Below are 24,248 nucleotides of genomic sequence, written 5' to 3' on the forward strand. Positions count from 1 at the left end.
GGCTCAGATGGGGGGCGCGGAACCAGCAGGGCCCGCGCGGTCTGGCAACGGAGCTCTTCCCTGGGGAGGCTGCCGCGTCGGTGCTTTGCGCCCCTGGGAGCCCTGTCACTGATACTCTTCGTGGGGAGTCGGGTTAGTAACTAAGGGCTAAACAGGGGTCCTGTGTTCACTCTGGTTAAGAAGCTAAGGATTTCCCTAGGAACTTACAGGCAAGTGTGGTCGCCCAACAGATGATAAAGGTACGATCGATGCACGAGTCCTGGCAGAGTCCACGTGTGAGGAGCTGGCGGGGGAGAAGTGGAGAGGCCGGTTCCCCGTCAGAGCAGGGGCCAGTCCAGAGCGCTTGGGGTTGGGAAATCCAGGGTTGGAGAGTTTTCCTTGGTTTCTTTTTAAGCTAAAGCTAGTTGAGTGAAATGTCCGGAACAGGCGCCATAGAGACAGGAATTCTTGGTCCCCGGGGCTTTGGGGCATGAGGCATAAGGAGCCACAGCTGGTGGGTATGGGGTTTCTTTTCTGGAAGATATTGGACACAGCTCTGATGTTCTAAAAACCACCGAATTGTACACTTGAGGAGAGTTGTGTGGTATGTGAATTGTATGTCAGTAAAGCTGTTATTTTTAAAAAGTGGTTAGAATAAATTTGGAAAAGTCATTCCTCAGTGAGAGCGGTTTTTTAGTGAGGAAAACTGACCCCGGGGCCGCTGTGACGCCCCCAGTGATGCCCCCACGGCGCGCTGTGCACGGAGCGCTGCGGCCTGCCTGTCGGCCCTCGCACTGACTGCGCTGACGCAGAAAGCCTGTGTGATGCCAGCAGGAAGGCGCTCTTCCTCTGGGAACTGTCCTCTGCGGGTCATGAGACCTGTGTGCCCTTCATGTCTCCATTTACTGTAGTGTTACCAGGAAGATCGAATACGGACGGGGAGTCCCAGTAATCACCTGAGGCTGGGTGTTCGCATCCCTGGTGCTGGTTCTGATGATTCCTCATCGTCTCTCTCAGCCTCTCATTGTGTGCGCCTCTTTATTATCAGCTGTCTTGAGGCTTATTTTGGAAATAGGGGGTATATATTATAAGTAAGAATAAAAAATTACTCCCATTCCTCGTTTTTTTAAGAAGGCTGAGAATTTTTATTTTTTCCCATTTGTAACTGTTGAAAAGTGCTTCTCCTTTTTTGATTTTTATCAAATAACTTTTTAAAGTAACAGCTTTGTTGAGATATAATTCACATACTGTACAATTCACCCGTTTAAAATACATAGTTCAGTGGTTTCTAGTATATTCACAGAGCTGTGCAGCCATTACCACAATCACTCTTATTGCATTTTCATCACCCCAAAAAAAACCTCATGCCCCTTAGCAGTCATGCCTGTTCCCTCTCAATCCACGCAGCCCCCAGCCCCACCATCCGCCTCTGTCTCTGCAGATTTACCCAATCTGGGCATCTCACGTCAGTGGGATCAGACAGCAGCGGTCTTTCAGGTCTGGCCTCTTTCACTTAGCATAAGGTTTTCAGTGTTCCTCCATCTTATGGCACGTCTCAGTACTTCACTCCTTTTCTTTTTTAAAGATTGGCACCTGAGCTAACATCTGTTACCAATCTTCTTTTTTTTTCCTTCTCCCCAAAGCCCCCAGTACATAGCTGCACATTTTTATTTGTGGGTCCTTCTAGTTGTGGCATGTGGGACGCTGCCTCAGCATGGCTTGATGAGTGGTGCCGTGTCCGTGCCCAGGATCCAAACCAGTGAAACCCTGGGCCACCAAAGTGCAGTGGCCAACTTGACCACTCAGCCATGGGGCCGGCCCACTTCATTCCTTTTATTCTGAATGTGTCATTGTATGGATATGGCGCGTTTCGTCTCTCCATTCCTAAATTGATGGAGGTCTGGATTGTTCTGCCTTGTGACTGTTGTGATGGTGCTGTTATGAACATTCGTGCACCAGCTTTGGTCTGGACATATGTGTTCAGTTCTCTTGGGTGTGATCCTAGGAGTAGAATTACTGGGTTTTATGGTAACTCTATGTTTAAACTTTTGAGAAACCTCCAGACTGTTTTGCAAAGCAGGCGAACCATTTTACACCCCACCTGCAGTGTACGAGGGTCCGCTTTCTCCTCATCCTTGCCAACACTTACTGTTCCCTGTCTTTTTGCCTGTAGCTGTGCTAATGGGTGTAGGGTTATCCAATTTTGACCTGAGAAACACGGCAAGCGTTCATGTTGACTGAGAACATTGTTGCACGTGCGGTACACCCCTGCCCTCAGAGATTTGAGAGTATATCAGACTTTCAAATCAAGCCAGGAAGCTCCGTGGTTTTATGATGCTTTTGGTTTTTTTCTCTTGGTTTGCAGGTGGTGGTTACCAATACAATTCCACATGAAATCCAGAAGCTGCAGTGCCCCAAAATTAAAACCGTGGATATCAGCATGATCCTCTCGGAAGCCATCCGTCGGATTCACAACGGGGAGTCCATGTCCTACCTCTTCAGGAACATCGGCTTAGACGACTGAGCGGCTGCCCTTTCGGAAGACTCCCGAGGGCCAAACTGGAAAGGGAAGAATGAGGAATGAGTGCGGGGCGGGGTCCTGCCTGAGCGGGTCTGTTTACAGGGGCTGCGTGTGTTCTGTTCCTTTTTTCTTGTTAATTCCTATGGAGATAGACCAACTTTTTCTGTCGGTTTGGGTGTTTATGAGTTTTTTGGGCAATTTTTATAAAAGAAAAACTATATTCTCCTCTTAAAATAAGTTAAGACCTGGTTGTTTTTAGTTTAACTATTTAAAATATAACTTAGAATAAGATTTTTAAGCTCACAAACAGCCTTTTTCCAAAGTTGCTGGAGCCCAAGTGCTTAAAAAATTAATAGAGTCCAACAGTCTGTGTGAAAGCTGCCGTGGAACAGCGAGAGTCTCCCGGGGGATCCAGTCAGGGACGTTTAGAAAAGCTTTTCTAGACGAGCATGTGGAGTACGTGACCATTATTTATTTTCTGTAACAGAAGAAGGAATAAAAACTTACTGTGCTGGTGTGCTTTTTCTGAACTTGTGTTCAGGCATTTGTTTTGTAACTAAAGTAAAGTGAAAGCTGAATATGTGTGCTGTGGATATTGAAATGTTCATCAGCTTGTTTTCTCCTCTGCCGCTTGTCGGGAGGGTGCGATAGCCTCTTCAGGATGTGATGGTCCCTGTTCTGTTTGTCCAGTTCTCTGCACCTTCCTGATGTGTCATTTGACTGACATGGAGAGGCCTTGAGTCCCAGGCCGTGGGCCGCCGGGGGCAGGTCATCGAGCTGGCGTGAGCTGCCGTCCGCATCTGGGCACGGTTTTGTTCTGCTCCCTGTTCAACAGCTCAGCCATTCCTGAAACAAATGCACCACTGCATGCTCTGGGGGAGGAGATGCTGGAGGGGCGTCACGAAGGTCAAGTGATGTCACCCTTGTCGATGTCAGGCATCTAAGTATAGTCTTAGAGTTTAGAGTTCAGAACTCCAACCTTGCACCTTAGACTTTATGTCTGTGGAACAGTGGGATCCCGTGAGTTATGCCAGCATGTCCTTCCACTCAGGTCACGTGGTGGCAGTCCCATCCAATTCATGGAGGATAAAATGAAGACTTTCTCAGAAAGAAAAAGATTACCTTTTCTTCCAAAAACCTTAAACTTTCACTTTTTGCCTGTGTATATAAGAATCTGGAATAAAATAGCTGTTGACTTAGCACAAAATTAAGATCAATCACCTGCTGTTTGCCGTGTCAGGGTTTGTTGGCTCCCCCCAGAGAGCAGCTCGGGAGCTGTGCCTGGTGCAGCTGGGTCCCTGTGTGTGCAGAAGCACTGAGGGCCCCACTCCAGTGGCTGCCCCGGGTGCTAGTGGCCTCCTGGATGTCCCCTCTGCACTCCTTGCACCGGCAGTGCCCAGCCCCCTGCCAGACCCCGCCTCGTTTTACTAATGAGGGGACCGAGTTTGGGAGAAAAGTGCCCCCGACCAGGTTTTCTAATCCCGTTAATGACAGCTCTGTCCACTTGGAAACGTGTCCTTGCTTATTGCAAACCTGTTCCTAGAGATGGGAATGTACGGTCTTCCTCAACGGGCTTAGGAAATACTGCGCTGACAGCTGCCTTGGCCAGTCCCGCTCTGGTCAGCTGCAGGTTGCCATCCTCTGACGGTCGCCACGTTTAGAAGAAGAGCCTGGGGGACAGGTGTCACCTGAGGGGAGCCGGGCTTTGTCCCTCGGGACTCGCACATTAATGCTCCGAAATGGGCTGAAGAAACATCTGAGCGAGGCTCACATCTCAGGACTCTGCTGTGTGTGAGTTTTTCCCCATCTTTTGCCCCTTTTGATACTATCTTATCACTGAGCTCATTCAGGAGAAAGTTTCCTCTTGGTGGCTGTGTTCACTGAAGTTTGCCTGCGTGGTTTTTCTTAATGTGTCATCCTTCATGAAGAAAAGCCAAATTTACAGAAGAGCAGTAAGTGAAAAAAAAGTGTAACAGGAGTGTTTTCCTCTGGCTGATGAACGTATGGCAAAGCTAGGACTCTTCAGACCCACAGAGGCCTGTGGTCACTGCGCTAGCTGGACGGAGGTGACGATGGACACCTGAGAGAATCCACCAGCTGCTGGGGGTTGAGACCCAGGCACCCTCTGGTCACAAATGTTAGCAGAGTTGAGGGGCATGGAGAAGGGGCAGCTATATGAGGATCAGGAAGGAGAGGAGGCAGAGAATAAGGAGAAGGAATAGCACAAGTGAAGGCTGTGAGGTGTGGCGATGCCGGTGTGTGGGCTGTCACATCGTAGCCTGATGTGGCTGGAGCAGGAGGAGGGAAGACAGAGGTGGGGCTCAGGATAGAGACCCTTGAGGGGCAAATGGAGGAGGTTGGGCTCTGCCATGTGGTGGGGAGCACAGTGGGGTTCTGAGGGCCAAAGAGCACAGAAACGGAAGTCTCCCTTCCACCCAAGACCCTCACCACCCACTTCCTCTTCCAGAGAAAACCATGGTTACGAGATTTTTGTGTATTGTAGGCTTTTCCTCAGCCAGAGAAGTCTTGTTGACCTTCCAAACTACTGTTTCCACTAAGCCAAAAATATAAGGAGTTGAACCTAGAAATTCTGTAACAGAAAAAAGGCTAATAGTTAACAGTTTTGGTTATTGTGACGTTATCACTCTGGACAGACAAATATGGGTTGGAACAGTGCTCTCAGGGCATCAAGAACACAGGATGATAGTACAAGGAGCATGAATGAATGCAAGCATAAACAAACACCAGTTCAGCCCTTGCTGTGTGCCAGAATGCTGCTAATTTGGTTCTCATAATTTCTGTGTTACCTTCAAGGCTCCACCTTGAAGTGATGACTAAACAAGGTGACCCTTCAAGCTAGGATTCAGAATGCAGCTTCCTTCTTCCAATCATTTCCTGCATGTTCTGACTAAAGGCTCCCCCTCTGTGACCTGGAGTGTGTGGCAGAGCCGGGAGCAGGTCTAGCACTCTGTGAAGGCCTTGGCTTGGCCCATTTGTGAGCCTGGATCTGAATCTGAACACTGTTGAGTGGCCAGCCTGCCTGCCTAGTCTGTGGGTGGTAACATTTGTGCCTGACAGTTTCAGGTTGGCTGACTCCTGTGAAAACAACATTAGTTGTTCTAGAAGGAGAAGAGAGAGAGACAGAATCTGAAATAAATAATGGCTGAAAACGTCACAAATTTGATGAAAGACATGAATATAAATATCCAAGAAGCTCAGTGAACTCAAAGGAAGATGAACTCAAGGAGACCCACACCAAGACACATTATAATCAAACTGTCAAAAGCCAGACAAAGAATCTTGAAAGCTGTCAGAGAAAAGTGACTTGTCACATATGAGGGATCCTCAGTAAGATTATCAGTAGATTTCTCATCAGAAACTTTGAGGCCAGAAGGCAGTGGGCTGAGACAAAGTGGTAAAAGAAAAAAATGTCAACCAGGAATCCTATATCTGGCAACACTGTCCTTCAAAGGTTGGGGAGAAATTAAGACATTCCCATATAAACAAAAGCTGAGGGAGTTCATTCCCACTAGCCCTACCCTGGAAGAAATGCTTGGGGTGGTTTTGCAGGATGAAATCAAGGGATACTAGATAATAACTCAAAGCTGTCTGAAGAAATAAAGATCTCAATAAAGGTAAATACATTGGTAATTATAAAAGCTATTATTACCGTAACAATGCATTCTAACACCACTTTTTGTCTTCTACTTGATTTAAGAGACTAACATATTTTAAGAAACAGTTATTAATCTAAAAGCTAGTATTGTTGTAACATTGGTTTGTAACTCCACATTTTTGTTCTCTGCATAATTTAAGAGCCTAATGGATTTAAAAGAATTAGTAGTTTATGTGTTGGGGAACACAATGTATAAATGTTTAATTTTGTGATATCAACAGCTGAAAGGGGTGGAGACAGTGCTGTTAAAGAAGCAGAATTTCTGTATGTCATGGAAGTTAAGCTGGCATAAATTCAAATTAGAGTGTTATAGCCTTAGGATGATAAATATAAGCCCAGTGGTAACTACAAAGAAAAATAGCTATAGAATATATACCAAAGGAAGTAGGAAATGAATTGAAAGGTTTCACTGTGAAAAATCAACTAAGCACAAAAGAAGACAGTAATCCAGGAAATGAGGACAAAAAAGCTATAAGGCATATAGAAAACAACGAAATGACAAAAGTCCTTCCTTATCAATAATTACTTTAAATATAAATGAATTCAACTTTCCAATTACAAGACAAAGATTGGCAGAATGGATTTTTTAAAAAAACAATTCAACTATACACCATCTACAGAAGACTCACTTTAGATCCAAAGACACAAATAGATTGACAATGAAAAGATGGAAGAAGACATTCCATGCAAATAGTAACCAAAAGAGAGCAGGGTGTCTAAAGTACTATCAGGCAAAATAGGCTTTAAGACAAAAATTGCAGGTCGGCCCTGGTGGCCTAGTAGTTAGCTCAGCACGCTCCCCTTCAGTGGCCTGGGTTCAGTTTCCAGGTGCAGACCTACACTGCTCTGTTAGCAGCCATGCTGTACTGGCGGCCTACATACTAAAAAGTAGAGGAAGATTGGCATAGATGTTAGCTCAGGGCAAGTCTTCCTCACCAAAAAAAAAAAAAAAAACACCCAGAAATTGCTGTAAGAGACAGTGAAGAACATTATGTGTTAAAAAGTTCAATACAACAAGAAGACATAACAATTATGAACATTTACATGTCTAGTAATAGACCATTAAAATATATGAAGTAAAACCAGACAGAATTAAAGGGAGAAATAGTTCTACCATAACAATTGGAGACTTCAACACCCTACTTGTGGAAATTAACCAACACACTCTTAACCAATTAATCAAAGAAAACATCACACGGGAAATAGGACAATACTTAGAGATGAATAAAAAATGAAAACACAACATAACAAAACTTATGGGACGCAGGGAAACCAGTGCTAATGGGGAATTTATAGCTATAAACTCTTACAAGGAAAAAAAAATCTCAACTCAATCACTTAACTTTACAGCCTAAAGAACTAGAAAAAGAAGAACAAAATAACCCCAAAGCTAGCAGAAGAAAGGAAATAATGATTAGAGCAGAAATAGAGAAAAACAATAGAGAAAATCAATGAAGCCAAAAGTTGGTTCTTGAAAAGATCAACAAAATTGACAAAACTTTAGCTAATGGACTAAGGGAAAAAGAGAGAAGACTCAAATTAGAAAACTCATAAAAGAAAGTGGGGACATTACTACTGATTCTAAGTAAATAAAAAGAATTATAAGAGAGTACTATGAATAATTGTATGCCAACAAATTGGGTAACCTAGATGAAAGGGACAAATTCCTAGAAACACAAAACCTACCACGAGTAAATCATGAAGAAATAGAAAATCTGAGCTGACCTATAACTAGTAAGGAGATTTAATCAATAATCAAAAATCTCCTGACAAAGAAAAGCCCAGGACCTGATGGCTCACTGGTGAATTGGACCTGATTAGCTTCACTGGCAAATTCTACCAAACATTTAAAGAAGAACTAACACCACGCCTTCTCAAATTTCTCAAAAAAAAAGGAAGAGGAAGGAACACTCCAAACTCATTCTGTGAGGCCAGTTATTACCCTGATACCAAAGCCGGACAAAGACACTATAAGAAAAGAAAACTACAGATCAATATCCCGTGTGAATATTGATGCAAAAATCATCAACAAAACACTAGAAAACCGAATTCAGTAGCATATTAAAAGGATTATACACTATAATCAAGTGAGATTTATGCCAGGAATGCAAGACGGTTCACCATGATCAGTTAAAAACTGACCAATGTAGTACATCCTATCAACAGAATGAAAGAAAAACCACATTATCATCTCAATTGATGCAGAAAAAGTGTTAGACAAATCCAAAGCCCTTTCATAATAAAAACACTCAGAAAACTAGGAATAGAAGGAAACTAGCTGAACATAATAAAACCATTTATGAAACATCATACTCAATGGTGCAAGACTGAAAGCTTTTCCTCTAAGATTAGGGATGAGGCCAGAATGTCCACTTTCACCACTTCTATTCAACATAGTACTGGAACGAATCACCTTACCAAATCAGTAAGGAGATTGAAACAGGAATCAAAAACCTCCCAAAAAATAAAGTCCAGGACCAGACAGCTTCCCTGATGAATTCTACCAAATATCCAAAGAAGACTTAATATCTATCCTTCTCAAACTCTTCCAAAAAACTGAAGAGGAGGGGAGGCTTCCTAACTTGTTCTACAAGGCCACCATCACCCTGATGCAAAACCAGATAAGGATAAGACAGAAAAAGAAAATTACAAGCCAATATCATTGATTAACATCAATGCAAAATTCCTCAACTAAATACTAGCATATCAAATACAACATACATTAAAAACATCATACACTGTGATCAGGCAAGATTTATAACAGGGACCACATATGGTTCAACATCTACAAATCTATCATCATGATACACCACATTAACAAAGTGAAGAATAAAAACCACATGATCTTCTCAATAGATGCAGAGAAAGCATTTGACAAGATACAACATCCACTTATGATAAAAATTCTGCATAAAATGGGTGTGGAAGGAAAGTACCTTAACATAATAAAGGCCATATATGACAAACCCACAGCTAATATCATACTCAATGGAGAAAAACTGAAAGCTATCCCTCTAAGAACAAGAATCAGACAAGGATGCCCACTTTCACCACTCATTTAGCATAGTATCGGAAGTCCTAGCCAGAGCAATCAGGCAGGAAAAAGAAGTAAAAGGGATCCAAATTGGAAAAGAAGAAGTGAAACTGTCACTATTTGCAGATGACATGACTCTATGTATGGAAAACCCTAGAGAATCCACAAAAAAACTTTTGGAATAATAAATGAATATGATGCAAGATAAAAAATCAACATACAGAAGTCAGTTTCATTTCTATACACTAACAATGAAGTAGCAGAAAGAGAAGTTAAGAATACAATCCCATTTACAATTGCAACAAAATGAATAAAATACCTAGGAATAAATTTAACCAAAAAGATGTACCCTGAAAACTTAAAATATTGTTGAAAGACATTGAAGAAGACACAAAGAAATGGAAAGATATTCTGTGCTCTTAGATTGGAAGAATTAACATAGTTAAAATGTCCATACTTCCTAAAGCAATCTACAGATTCAATGCAATCTCTATCCAAGTTCCAATGACATTTTTTCACAAAAATAGAACAAAGAATCCCAAAATTTATATGGAACAAAAAAGGCCCTGAATAGCCAAAGGAATCCTGAGAAAAAGGAACAAAGCTGGAGGTATCACACTCCCCGATTTCAAAATATACTACAAAACCATAGTAACCAAAACAGCATAGTACTGGCATAAAAAACAGACACACAGATCAATGGAACAGAATCAAGAGCCCGGAAATAAACCCACACATCTATGGACAGCTAGTTTTTGATAAGGGAGCCAAGAACATACAATGCAGAAAGGAAAGTCTCTTCAATAATGATGTTGGGAAAACTGGACAGCCACAGGCAAAAGAATGAAAGTAGACCATTATCTTACACCATACACAAAAATTAACTCAAAATGAATTAAAGACTTGAATGTAAGACCTGAAACCATAAAACTTTTGGAAGGACACATAGGCAGTATGCTCTTCAACATCAGTCTTAGCAGCATACTTTCAAGTACCATGTCTGACCAGACAGGCAAAACAACAGAAAAATAAATGGGACTACATCAATCTAAAAAACTTCTGCACAGCAAAGGAAAGCATCAACAAAACAAAGTGACAACCTAACAATTGGAAGAAGATATTTGCAAACCGTATATCTGATCAGGTGTTGATATCCACAATATATAAAGAACTCATACATCTCAACAGCAATAAAACTAACCACTCTATTAAAAAATAGGCAAAAGGGGAGAGTGACGTCAGCATCATGGCAGAGGGAGCTTTTCCCTTAGTCTCTCCCCCATAAAATACAACAAAAAGGACATTCATAAACCAACAGAGGACATTCACACAACACAATAGATGTCTGAGAGATCCACACAGCCATACGTCTGAAGGTGGGGGTGCTGGACCCCCCAGAAGGCAGTAGAAGGAGGTAAGGGGATCTCCTCTCCCTCCCTAAGTGGCAGTGATCTAGGGCGTGGGACCTCACATGGCGGCCGGCACTCAACTCTGAGAGTAGAAGTAGGAAAGGCAGCCCTCTGCAGGAATGCTTGCACTCTTGGTGTTGCCTCCCAGCCTGTGGGTATGCTCCTCACGCTCCACACTGAGGTGGCTAAGCAATCTCAGGGACATCCAAGACAAGTTGAGCAGCCCAGGTGGGCAGACAGGGAATGCAGAGTGGGAGTGCATGGGATTGCACACATGAAAGAAAGCACCCCTCTCCACCCTCCCGCCTGGTGCACCAGTTTGGCCAGTTGGCCAGAGCAGGGGATCCCTGCCCAAGAATCTGTGCCTATGTGCATGAAGCAGCAGTGGCTAGAGGGCAAACGCAGACAGGCCCTATCAGCACAACTTTCAATGGACAGGCACAGATGCCAGGGGTCACAGCAGGCTCAGAAAACACAGCTCCTGCCCACCCCCCCATCTTGGCAGGTGGAATTTGCGACAAGATTCTACCACTATGTGAGAGCAAAAGTCCACCCCTTTACTACATGAAAGTATGCTACATACTTCATGTAGCATGAAGAGGTATATTAATGCTCCAGACCAGAAGGAAAATGACAAGGACCCAGAAATCAATTCTGAAGTGACAGAAATTTGCAATCTAAATGACAGAGAATTCTAAATAGTTATCTTAAAAAACTCAATGAGTTACAAGAAAACTCAGAAAGACGGTTCAGTGATCTCAGGAATAAAATTAGTGAACAGAGGGAATTCTTCATAAAAGAGATTGAAACTATAAGAAAACACCAATCAGAAATGTTGGAGATGAAAAACACAATGAATGAAATAAAGAAAAATCGGGAGTCCTTAAAAAACAGAGCTGATATTATGGAAGACATGATCGGTAATTTAGAGGACAGAAATGTAGACATGCTGCAGATGGAGGAGAGAGAATTAAGATTAAAAAGAAATGAAGAAATCCTCCAAGAAATATCCAGCTCAATTAGGAAATGCAATATCAGGATTATAGATATTCCAGCGGTGGAAGAGAGGGAGAAAGGAACAGAGAGCTTCTTCAAAGAAATAATAGCTGAAAACTTCCCAAGCCTGAGGATGGAGCTGGAATTACAAGTATATGAAGCTAACAGAACTCCTAATTACGTCAGTGCAAAGAGACCTTCTCCAAGGCATATATTGGTAAAACTGGCAAAAGTCAATGACACACGAAAAATATTAAGGGCAGCAAGGCAGAAGAAAATAACCTACAAAGGAACGCCAATCAGGCTTTTAGTGGACTTCTCAGCAGAAACCTTATAGACTAGGAGAGACTGACATGATATATTCAAAATACTGAAAGACAAAAACTTTCAGCCAAGAATACTCTACCCAGTGAAACTATCCTTCAGATACCGTGGAGAAATAAAACCTTTCCCAGATAAACAAAAGCTGAGGAAGTTCATCACCACCATCCCGCACCAGACACACACAAGAAATGATCAAGAAGGCCCTCACACCTGAGAAAAAATAAAAGGGTTTCAAAAGCCTTGAGCAAGGAGATAAGTAGACAAAATCAGAAAATTTCAGCTATTAGAACAGGCTAGCAAACAATTAAAATATTAAAGATAAAGGGAAGGAAAACATCAAAAATAACTATAATCAATTCATTTTAATCAGAAGCTCACAACAAAATGGAATAAGTTGTGACAACAATAACTTAGATGGGGAAGAGGAAGGGGACAGAACCTTCTTAGACTAAGGAAATAACAGGCTATCAGAGGGGCCGACCCCGTGGCCAAGTGGTTAGGTTCACGTGCTCCACTTCAACAGCCTGGGGTTTCACCGGTTCAGATAGTGGGCATGGACATGGCACTGCTCATCAAGCCATGCTGAGGCAGCATCCTGCATACCACAACTAGAAGCACCTACAACTAAAATACAACTATGTCCCGGGGGGTCTCTGGGGAGAAAAAGGAAAAATAAAATTTTAGAAAAAAAGAGGCTATCAGAAAATGGACTATTTAATCTATGAGATCTTTTATACAAACCTTACAGTAACCAATAAACAAAAAATCAGAACAGAAACACAAATGATAAATAATGAGAAAACCATCATAATCACCAAACTGAATTGGCAGTTGGAAATACATGGGACAAGAAACAAGGGAAATACAGAACAACTGGAAAACAAGTGATAAAGTGACAGTAGTAAGTCCTCATATATCAATAATCACTCTAAATGTAAATGGATTGTCCCATCAAAACACAAAGAGTGACAAGATGAATTAAAAACAAGACACAAAAGTATGCTGCCTCAAGGAAGCACATCTCAGCTCTAAAGACAAACACAGGCTCAGAGTGAAAGGATGGAAGACAATACTCCAGGCTAGTGGCAAACAAAAGAAAGCAAATGTTGCCATACTTATATCATATTTATATCAAAGAAGAATTCAAGATAAAAAAGGCAATGAGAGACATAGAGGGGCAGTATATAATGATAAAAGGGACACTCCACAAAGAGGACATAACACTTATAAATATATATGCACCTAACACAGGAGCACCAAAGTACATAAAGCAACTATTAACAGGCCTAAAAGGAGAAATTAACAGCAACACGATAATAGTAGGGGACCTCAACACCCCACTAACATCAATGGATAGATCATCCAAACAGAAAGTCAACAAGGAAATAGTGGAAATAAGTGAAAAACTAGATGAGATGGACTTAGTAGATATATATAGAACACTCCATCCAAAAACAGCAGAATACATGTTCTTCTCAAGTGCACATGGAACATTCTCAAGGATAGACCATATGTTTGGAAACAAGGCAAGCCTTAATAAATGTAAGAAGATTGAAATCATATCAAGCATCTTTTTCCAACCATAATGCTATGAAACTAGAAATGAACCACACAAAAACAGCTTGGAAAGTGACAAATATGTGGAGACTAAACAACATGCTACTGAACAATCAATGGATCAATGAAGAAATCAAAGGAGAAATTAAAAAATATTTGGAGAAAAATGAAAATGAAAATACACCATACCAACTCATATGGGATGCAGCAAAAGCAGTCCTAAGAGGGAAATTCATAGCAATACAGGCCCACCTCAACAAACAATAAAATCTCGAATAAATAATCTTAAGTTACACCTTACAGAACTAGAAAGAGAAGAACAAACAAGCACAAAGTCAGCAGATGGAGGGAAATAATAAAAATTAGAGCAGAAATAAATGAAATAGAAACAAAGAAAAAACAGTAGAAAAGATTAATGAAACTAAGAGCTATTTCTTTGAAAGATAAACAAAACTGACAAACTCTTAGCCAGACTCACTAACAAAAAAAGAGACAAGGCTCAAATAAATAAAACTGGAAATGAAAGAGGAGAAATTGCAATGGATATCACAAAAATACAAAGGATTATAAGAGAATACTATGAAAAACTATATGCCAACAAATTGGACAATCCACAAGAAATGGATAAATTCTTAGACTCATACAACCTCCCATAACTGAATCAAGAAGAAATGGAGAATCTGAAAAGACCAATCACAAGTAAAGAGATTGAAACAGTAATCAAAAACTTCCCAAAAAAACACGTCAGGACAAGACAGCTTCTCTGGAGAATTCAACCAAACATTGAAAGAAGATTTAATACCTATCCTTTCAAGCTATTCCAAAAAATTGAAGAAGACGGAGCACTTCCTAACTCATTCTATGAGGCCAGTATCACCTTGATACCAAAACCAGATAAGGACAATACAAAGAAGGAAAATTACAGACCAATATCACTGATGAACATAGACGCAAAAATACTCAACAAAATATTGGCAAACCAAATACAGTAATGCATTAAAAGGATCATACACCATGATCAAGTGGGATTTATACCAGGGACACAGTGATGGTTCAACATCCACAAATCAATCAATGTGATACACCACATTAACAAAATGAGGAATAAAAATCACATGATCATCTCAATAGATGCAGAGAAAGCATTTGACAAGATCCAACAGCGATTTATGATAAAAACTCTCAATAAAATGGGTATAGAAGGAAAGTACTTCAACATAGTAAAGGCCATATATGGCAAACCCACAGCCAACATCATACTTAAGGGGGAAAAACTGGTCATCACTCTGAGAACAGGAGAAAGACAAGGGTGCCCACTCTTGCCACTCCTATTCAATAGTACTGGAGGTTTTGGCCAGAGCAATTAGGCAAAAAAAAAAAGAAATAAAAGGTATCTAAATTGGCAGGGGAGAGGTGAAACTCTCGCTGTTTACAGATGACATGATTCCATATATAGAAAACCCTAAAGAATCCATTGGAAAACTTTTAGAAATAGTCAACAACCACAAGCTGCAGAGTACAAAATCGACTTACAAAAATCAGTTGCATTTCTATACTCTAACAACAAACTAACAGAAAGAGAACTCAAGAATACAGTCCCATTTACAATCATAACAAAAAGAATAAAATATCTAGGAATAAATTAAACCAAGAAGGCGAAAGACTCATACAACCACATACAATGAAAACTATAAGACATTATTGAAAGAAATTGACGATGATGTAAAGATATTCTGTGCACATGGATTGGAAAATAGTAGTTAAAATGTCCATACTACCTAAAGCAATCTACAGATTCAGTGCAATCTCAATCAGAATCCCCATGACATTCTCCATGGAAATACAACAAAGAATCCTAAAATTCATGTGGGGCAACCAAAGACCCCAAACAGCTAAAGCAATCCTGAGAGAAAAGAACAAAGCTGGAGGCACTCCTGTCCTTGACTTCAAAATATACCAGAAAGCTGTAGTAATCAAAACAGCATGGTACTGGTAGAAAAACAGACACACAGATTGCTGGAACAGAATTGAAAGCCCGGAAATTAAACCATACATCTATGGACAGCTAATCTTCAACAAAGGAGCCAAGAACATACAATGGAGAAAGGAAAGTCTCTTCAATAAATGGTGTTGGGAAAACTGGACAGCCACATGCAAAAGAATGAAAGTAGACCGTTATCTTCCACCATACACAAAAATTAACTCAAAATGAATTAAAGACTTGAAGGTAAGATGTGAAATCATAAAACTCCTGGAAGAAAATATAGGCTATCCACTCTTTGACACTGGTCTTAGAAGCATCTTTTCAAATACTATGTCTACTTGGACAAGGGAAACAAAAGAAAAAATAAATGGGACTTCATTAAACTAAAGAGCTTCTGCAAGGCAAAGGAAACCAGGAACAAAACCGAAAGACAATACTCCAGCTGGGAGAAAATATTTGCAAATCATATATCCAACAAGGAGTTAATCACCAAAATATATAAAGAACTCATATAACTCAACAACAAAAAAAACAAGCAACCCGATCAAAAAATGGGCAGAGGATATGAACAGACATTTTTCCAAAGAAGATATACAGATGGCCAACAGGTACATGAAAAGATGTTCAATATCACTAATCATCAGGGAAATGCAAATCAAAACTACAATGAGATATCACCTTACACTTGTTAGAATGGCTATAATTACCAAGACAAAAAATAACAAATTTTGGGGAGGATGTGGAGAAAATGGAACCCTCATACACTGCTGGTGGGAATGCAAACTGGTGCAGCCACTATGAAAACAGTATGGAGATTTCTCAAAAAACTGAAAATAGAAATACCAAATGACCCAGCTATCCCACTACTGGGTATGTATCCAAAGAACTTGAAATCAACAATTCAAAGAGACTTAGGGACCCCTATGTTCACTGCAGCATGAGTCGCAATAGCCAAGACTTGGACGCAACCCAAGTGCCCATTGACTGATGATTGGATAAAGAAGATGTAGTATATACATACAATGGAATACTACTCAGCCATAAAAAAGATGAAATCATTCCATTTGCAACAACATGGATGGACCTCGAGAGTATCATGTTAAGCAAAATAAGCCAGACAGAGAAAGACAAACACGACGTGATTTCATTCATATGTGGAAGATAAACACATGGACAAAGAGAACAGATTAGTGGTTACCAGATGGGAAGGGGTTTGGGGGGTGGGCATAAGGGGTAAAGGGGCACATCTATATGGTGTCTGACAAATAATAACGTACAACTGAAATTTCACAATGTTATAAACTATTATGACCTCAATTTTAAACAGTTTAATAAAGGAAAGCTACAAAATAAAAAAAAAAGGGCAAAAGATCTGAACAGATGTTTTTCCAAAGAAGATATACAGATGGCCAACAGGTACATGAAAAAATGTTCAACATCACTAACTATTAGGGAAATGCAAATCAAAACTACAATGAGATATCACCTCATGCCCGTCAGAATGGCTATAATTAATAAGACAAGAAATAAGAAGTGTTTGAGAAGATGTGGAGAGAAGGGAACCCTCATACACTGCTGGTGGGAGTGCAAACTGATGCAGCCACTATGGAAAACAGTATGGAGATTCCTCAAGAAATTAAAAATAGAACACCATATGATCCAGCTATTCCACTGCTGGGTATTTATCCAAAGAACATGAAAACACGAATGCATAAAGATATATGCACCCCTATGTTCACTGCAGCATTATTCACAATATCCAAGACTTGGAAGCAACCTAGGTGCCCATCAAGGGGTAAAGAAGATGTGGTATTTATATACAATGGAATACTACTCAGCCATAAGAAATGACGAAATCTGGCCATTGTGACAACATGGATAGACCTTGAGGGTATTATGCTAAGCGAAATAAATCAGAGGGAGAAAGTCAAACACCGTATGGTCTCACTCATAAATAGAAGATAAAAACAATGACAAACAAACACACAGAGACAGAGATAGGATTGGTGGTTACCCGAGGGGAGGGGGGGAGGGAGGAGGGCGAAGGGGGGATTATGCACATGTGTGTGGTGGTGGGTGGTCATTAGTCTTAGGGTGGTGAAAATTGTATAATCTACACAGAAACTGAAATATAATAACGTACACCTGAAATTTATATAATATTGTAAACCAATGTTACCTCAACAGAAAAAAAACACAAAAAAAACAGTACTGGGAGAACTAGCCAGAGAAGTTAGGTTAAGAAAAAAAAGAGAGAGAGAGAGAGGGAGGGAAAGGAAGGAAGGAAAGAAAAGGCACCCACACTGAAAAGGAAAGAAGTAAAAGTCTCTCTGTTTGCAGGTGATATGATATTCTATGTAGAAAACCCTAAAGATTAAAAAAAACTTTAGAACTATTAAACGAATTTAGGAAAATAGGATACAAAGTCAACACACAAAAATCAGCTGCATTTCTATACACTAACAATAAACAATCTGAAAAGGAAATTAGGAAAAACATTCCATTTACAATAGCATGAAAAATAATAAAATACTTAGGAATTAACTTTAACTCAGGAGGTGAAAGACGTACGATGAAAACTACAAAACGTTACTGAAAGAAAATAGAGAAGACATGAATAAATGAGAACACATCCCTTGTTCATGGATTGGAAGAATTAATATTGTTAAAGTATCAATACTACTCAAAGAGATCTACAGATTCAATGCAATCTCCACCAAAATCCCAAGGAGATTTTTTGCAGAAATAGGAAAACCCATCCTAAAATTCATATAGAATCTCAAGGGACCCTGATTAGACAAAACAATCTTGAAAAAGAACAAAGCTGAAAGACACACCTCCTAATTTCAAAACTTACTACAAAGCTCCAGTGACAGTGTGGTACTGGCGTAAACACAGACATCGATCAATTTAGCAGGATAGAGAGGGGCCAGCCCCATGACTAAGTGGTTAAGTTCACGCACTCTGCTTTGGTGGCCTGGGGTTTGCTGGTTCAGATCCTGGGCACAGACCTACACACCACTCATCAAGCCATGCTGTGGTGGCATCCCACATAGAAGAACTAGAATGACTTACAGCTAGGATATACAACTATGTAATGGGACTTCAGGGAGAAAAAAAAAGAGGAAGATTGGCAAGAAATGTTAGCTCACGGCCAATCTTCCTCACACACACACAAAAATAGAATAGAGAACCGAGAAATAGACCTTGTATACATGGTCAAATGATTTTTGGCAAGGGTGCCGAGACCATTCAGTAGGGAAAACAGTCTTTTTAACAAATGGTGCTGGGAAAACTGGAGACGCACATGTGAAAGAATAAAGGTGGATTCTTACCTAACGCCATATACAAAAATCAACTCAAAATGGATCAAAATCCTGAATGAAAGACCTAAAACTTTCAGAAGAAATTATAGTAACTAGTAAAGTTTTAGAGGAAAACAGGGCAAAATCTTCACAATGGCAATGATTTCTTACATATGACACCAAAGGCACAGGTAACAACAACAAAAAAATAGATAAATTGGACTTACTGAAAATTAAAAATTCTGCACATCAAAAGGCAATATCAACAAGAGTAAAAGGCAACCCACAGAATGAGAGAAAATATTTGCAAATCATATATATATTGTGGATATAATATATATCCATTATATTATATATCTTCAAATAAATATAAAGGGATAATATCCAGAACATATAGAAAACTCAACAACAAAAAATTCAAACAACCCAATTCAGAAATGGGCAAAGGACTTGAAGAGGCATTTATCCAAAGAAGTTATACAAACGGCCAATAAGCACATAAAAAGATGCTCAATACCACTAATCATTAGGAAAATGTAAATCAAAACTACAATGAGCTACCACTTCACACCCATTAGAATGGCTGCCATAAAAAAAAATTTTTTTAAATGCCCAGAAAATAACAAGTCTTGGTAAGCATGTGGAGAGACCGGACCCCTTGAGCACCGTTGGTTGGAATGTAAAATGGCACAGCTGCTGTGGAAAATAGTGTGGACATTCCTCAAAAAATTAAAAACAGGATTACCATATGACCCAGCAATTCCACTTCTGAGTATATACCAAAAAGAACTGAAAGCAGTGTATCAAGCAGATATTCGTACAAATATGTTCATAGCAGCATTATTCGTCACAGCTAAAATGTGGAAGCAACCCTGGTGGCCATCAATGCATAAGCAAAATGTGGCGTTCATACACAATGGGGTATTATTCAACTTATAAAGGAAGGAAATTCTGTCATATGCTACAGCATGGATGAAGCTTGAGGACATTATGCTAAGTGAAATAAGCCAATCTCCAAAAGAGAAATACCATCTGATTCTACGTAAATGAAGTGCTTAGACTAATCAAAATCATAGATAGAAAGTAACGGTAGTTGCCAAAGGTTGGTGAGAGGGGAGAAGAGGGAGTTATTGTTTAATGTGCACAGAGTTTGTTTTACAAGATGAGAAGACATATGGAGTTGGATAGATGGCTGCATAACGTTATTATTATTATTATTATTACTAACATTAATTTGTTTTCCTCCCCAAAGCCCCCAGTACATAGTTGCATATTCTCGCTGTAGGTCGTTCTGGTTCTGTGTGGGACGCCGCCTCCGCGTGGCTGGATGAGTGGTGCTAGGTCTGCGCCCAGGATCCGAACCAGCGAAACGTGGGCCACCAACGTGGAGCGTGCAGACTTAACCACTCGGCCACGGGGCCGGCCCCTATTATTAACATCATTAATACCACTATACTGTACACTTAAAAATAAAGACGGTAAAAAAATTATGTGTATTTTACAATAAAAAAAATGGGGGATAAAAGAATGAAGAAATATGAAGACAGCTAAAGAGACCTGTAGAATAACATCAAGTTTACCAACATGCATGACAGGAGTCCCAGAAAATGAAGAGAGAGAAGGGGAAGAAAAAACACAGGCATGTCTTGGAGATATTGCAAATTTGGTTCCAGACCACGGCACTAGAGCAAATATAGCGATAAAGCAAGTCACACACATTTTTTGATTTCCCAGTGAGTGTAAGTTATGTTTATACTATACTGTAGTCTATTGAGTGTGCAATAGAATTGTGTCTAAAAGAACAATGTACATACCTTAATTTAAAAATACTTTATTGCTAGAAAATACTAACCATCATCCTAGCCTTCAGCGAGCCGTAATCTTTTTGCTGGTGGAGGATCTTGCCTTGATATTGATGGCTGCTGACTGATCAGGGTGGTGGCTGCTGAAGGCTGGGGTGGCTGTGGAAATTTCCTAAAATAGACAACAATGAAGTCTGCCACACCGATTGACTTCTCCTTTCATGAACGATTTCTCTGTAGCATGTGATGCTGTTTGATAGCATTTCACCCACAGTAGAACTTCTTTCAAAATCGAGTCAGTCCTCTCAAACCCTGCCCCTGCTTCATCAACGAAGTTTATATCGTATTCTAAATCCTTTGTTGTCATCTCAACTATCTTCACAGCATCTTCACCAGGAGTAGATGCCATCTCAGGAAACCACTTTCTTTGCTCATCCATAAGAAGCAGCTTCTCATCCATTATAGTTTTATCGTGAGATCGCAGCAATCCAGTCACGTCTTCAGGCTCCACTTCTAATTCTAGTTCTCTTGCTGTTTCCACCACATCTGCAGTTACTTCCTCCTCTGAAGGCTTGAACCCTCAAAGTCATCCACGAGGGGTTGAGTCAACTTCTTCCAAACTCCTGTTAAGGTTGATATTTTGACCTCTTCCCATGAATCACAAATGTTCTTAAGGGCATTTAGAATGGTGAATCCTTTCCAGAAGATTTTGGATTTATTTGCCCAGATCCATCAGAGGAATTAATGGCTATGGCAGCTATAGCCTTACGAAATGTATTTCTTAAGTAATAAGACTTGAAAGTTGAAATTACTCTTTGATCCATGGGCTGCAGAGTGGATGTTGTGTTAGCAGCACGAAAACAACATCCATCTCATCGTGCGTCTCTGTCAGAGCTCTTGGGTGACCAGGTGCATTGTCAACGAGCAGTAATATTTTGAAAGGAATCATTTTTTCTGAGCAGCAGGTCTCAGCAGTGGGCTTAAAATATTCAGTAAAGCAAGTTGCAAACAGATGTGCAGTCATCCAAGCTTTGTTGTTCCATTTACAGAGCACAGGCAGAGTAGATTTAGCACAAATCTTAAGGGCCCTAGAATTTTCCGGATGGTAAATGAGCATTGACTTCAACTTAAAGTCACCAGCTGCATGAGCCCCTAACAAGAGAGTCAGCCTGTCTTTTGAAGCTTTGAAGCCGGGCTTTGACTTCTCCTCTCTAGCTATGGAAGTCCTGGATGGCATCCTCTTCCAATAGAAGGCTATTTCGTCTACAGTGAAAACCTTTGTTTAGTGTAGCCACTTTCATGGTTTATCTCAGCCAGATCTTCTGGAGAACTGGCTGCAGCTTCTACATCAGGACTTGCTGCTCCTCCTGGCACTTTGTGTTATGGAGATGGTTTCTTCCTTAAACCTCACAAACCAACCTCTGCTGGCTTCAGACTTCTCTTCTGCAGCTTCCTCCCCTCTCTCAGCCTTCACAGAGTTGAAGAGTTAGGGCCTTGTTCTGGATCAGGCTTTGGCTTAAGGGACGGTCGTGGCTGGGTTGGTCCTGTAGCCCCCACTGTCACCTCCTGCAGCAGAGTGGGGCATTCGTTACAATGACAGACCCACACAGACGCGTCACTAAAACTGTCTCTGCGTCAGCAATGAGCCTGCCTCGCTTTCTTGTCATTCGTGTGTTCACTGGAGTAGCACTTTTAATTTCCTTCAAGAACTTTTCCTTCGCACTCACAACTTGGCCAACTGTTTGGCACAGGAGGCCCAGCTTTCGGCCTGTCTCGGCTTTTGACATGCTTTCTTCTGTCGACCAAGGAAAAATCACAGCAATTTAAGCAACAGATATTTCTCTGGGCAATTAGAATCGCACTTTATTCAAAAACCCAAAATGTGCTCCGGAGAAGACAAAGAAGGCAAGGGTTAATAAAGACAAAAGAGAGGACTCCCTCAGGTTGTTTTGCAAGATGGGTGATTGGCTCGGGCAGCTGTTAGCCCCTGGCTACGCGTGATTGGTTCCTAAGACCTTGTCCAAGGCAAAAGCGTTGTTATGTATGGGAGTAAGCATTTTTCTATAGGAGTAAGCGATTTTTTCTCTTCTTAAAGGAAGGTCAAGATAACAAGAGGAAGGCACAGTTCAAAAAGTCACATTCCATCTGGGCAGAGACGTGGTGGACGTGCGCAAGCCTCCCTTCCTCGATGGCCTCGCAGCTCCACTTTAGAAGCCCTGATGCATGTCGCTCCATTTTGTTACTGAGTCCACGCCTCCCCACGCTTAATCATTTCTAGCTGTTGATTTGGCGTGAGACACGTGCGGTTCTTCTTTTCACTTGAACCTTTAGGGGACATTGTAGAGTCGTTGACTGGCCTGATTTCGGTGTCGCTGTATCTCTGGAACAGGGCGGCCCGAGGAGGAGGAGACGAGGGGACGGCTGGGGGTTAAGCAGTCAGAAGACACACAGCATTTATTAATTAAGTTCCTCCTCTTATGTGGGCGTGGTTCATGGCTCCCCAAATAGTTACAATAGTAACATCAAAGATCACAGATCACAATGGCTGTAACAAATATCGTGAATATATAGTGAAATATATGTGAAAAAAGTTGAATATAGTGAATATAGTGAAAAAAGTTTGAAATATTGCAAGAGTTACCAAAATGTGACACAGACACAAGTGAGCAAATTCTGCTGGAAAAATGGTGCTGATAGACTTGCTCAATGCGGGGTTGCCACAAACTTTTAGTTCCTAAAAAACATGTATGCGCAAAGCGAGGCACAGCTGTGTGTCAGACCCACAGAAGGTACAACGCGCAGAGCGAGCCCTGACATGAACCTCGGCCTCTCGGTGACAGGGATGCGTCCGTGTGGTCCCTCATTGCAACAAACGCCCCACTGCTGCAGGAGGGGACAGTGGGGAACCAGGTTGGGGGGTGTGAGGGAGTATAGAGGAACTCTGTCCTTTTTGCTTAATTTTCCAAAAACCTAAACTGCTGAAAAAATAAAATCTATTAATTAAAACAAAAGCAAATTGCATTCTCCCTCATATCCTCTGCCCGTCCCCGTCTGTCAGGGCAGGGCCGGCCTCTAGCGGCTTCTTTTCCCAGGACTTCTGACCAGCAGGGGCGGGTGTGTCTCCAAGGGTTTATTTCCTTCTGAGACCCAGGCAGAGGGAGAGGACCAAATACCATTTTCTCCAATACTTTGTCTTTGGGAGACAGGATTAGTAAATTTGGACCTTATCCAATGGGCCCCCTGTCTGGTACAAAGTGAGCCTCTGATTTATGCTACGTGTCTCACGGTGGCTTGGAGAGTTAACACCATCTGAGAGTCTCACTGGTGGAAGGCGAGGAGATTTGGCGGGTGGGGGGCCGTCAGAGCTCGCCTGGGTTTACTACAAGCAGTGACTTAACTTTCCTCTCCTCTATCTAGTCCTGAGTGTGAGAGGATTAATCTTTAAACCCTCCGTCTCAGGTTACTGAGCAGTAGACACGGTTGGGTTTGCAGGCCAGCGTGTTCTCAGTGGCAGGCGCTCACTCATTAACACTTCTGAAAAGGCGGTGTGTCAGTTAAACTTCAAATGCTTTGCAACTCCACGGACCGCAGCGCTGCAACGCCCGCATGGCTGTACACGCTGATTTAATTAGTGAGCAAGCACCCCAGCAGGAAGGACTCC

At 41.1% G+C, this 24,248-nt stretch overlaps 1 protein-coding gene and 1 long non-coding RNA gene across 5 annotated transcripts in view; one reads left to right on the forward strand and one right to left on the reverse strand.

The window, feature by feature from the left end:
- PRPSAP2 (phosphoribosyl pyrophosphate synthetase associated protein 2) overlaps positions 1–3,093 on the forward strand; it is a 48,184-nt gene extending 45,091 nt beyond the window's left edge. For all 4 annotated transcript variants that reach the window (XM_070482268.1, XM_044744880.2, XM_044744881.2 and 1 more), the window contains one exon: positions 2,345–3,093. In XM_070482268.1, coding sequence (XP_070338369.1) covers positions 2,345–2,503 — 159 coding nt within the window. In that variant the 3' untranslated portion in view covers positions 2,504–3,093. The remainder of the gene's footprint in view (positions 1–2,344) is intronic.
- LOC139040003 (uncharacterized) overlaps positions 1–20,764 on the reverse strand; it is a 29,931-nt gene extending 9,167 nt beyond the window's left edge. Inside the window, exon 1 of the long non-coding RNA XR_011493541.1 lies at positions 20,638–20,764. This is a non-coding gene — a long non-coding RNA (uncharacterized lncRNA). The remainder of the gene's footprint in view (positions 1–20,637) is intronic.
- Between the last annotated feature and the right edge of the window lie 3,484 nt (positions 20,765–24,248).

The sequence above is a fragment of the Equus asinus genome, chromosome 13, assembly GCF_041296235.1.
Source record: "Equus asinus isolate D_3611 breed Donkey chromosome 13, EquAss-T2T_v2, whole genome shotgun sequence".
Taxonomy (NCBI): Eukaryota; Metazoa; Chordata; class Mammalia; order Perissodactyla; family Equidae; genus Equus; species Equus asinus.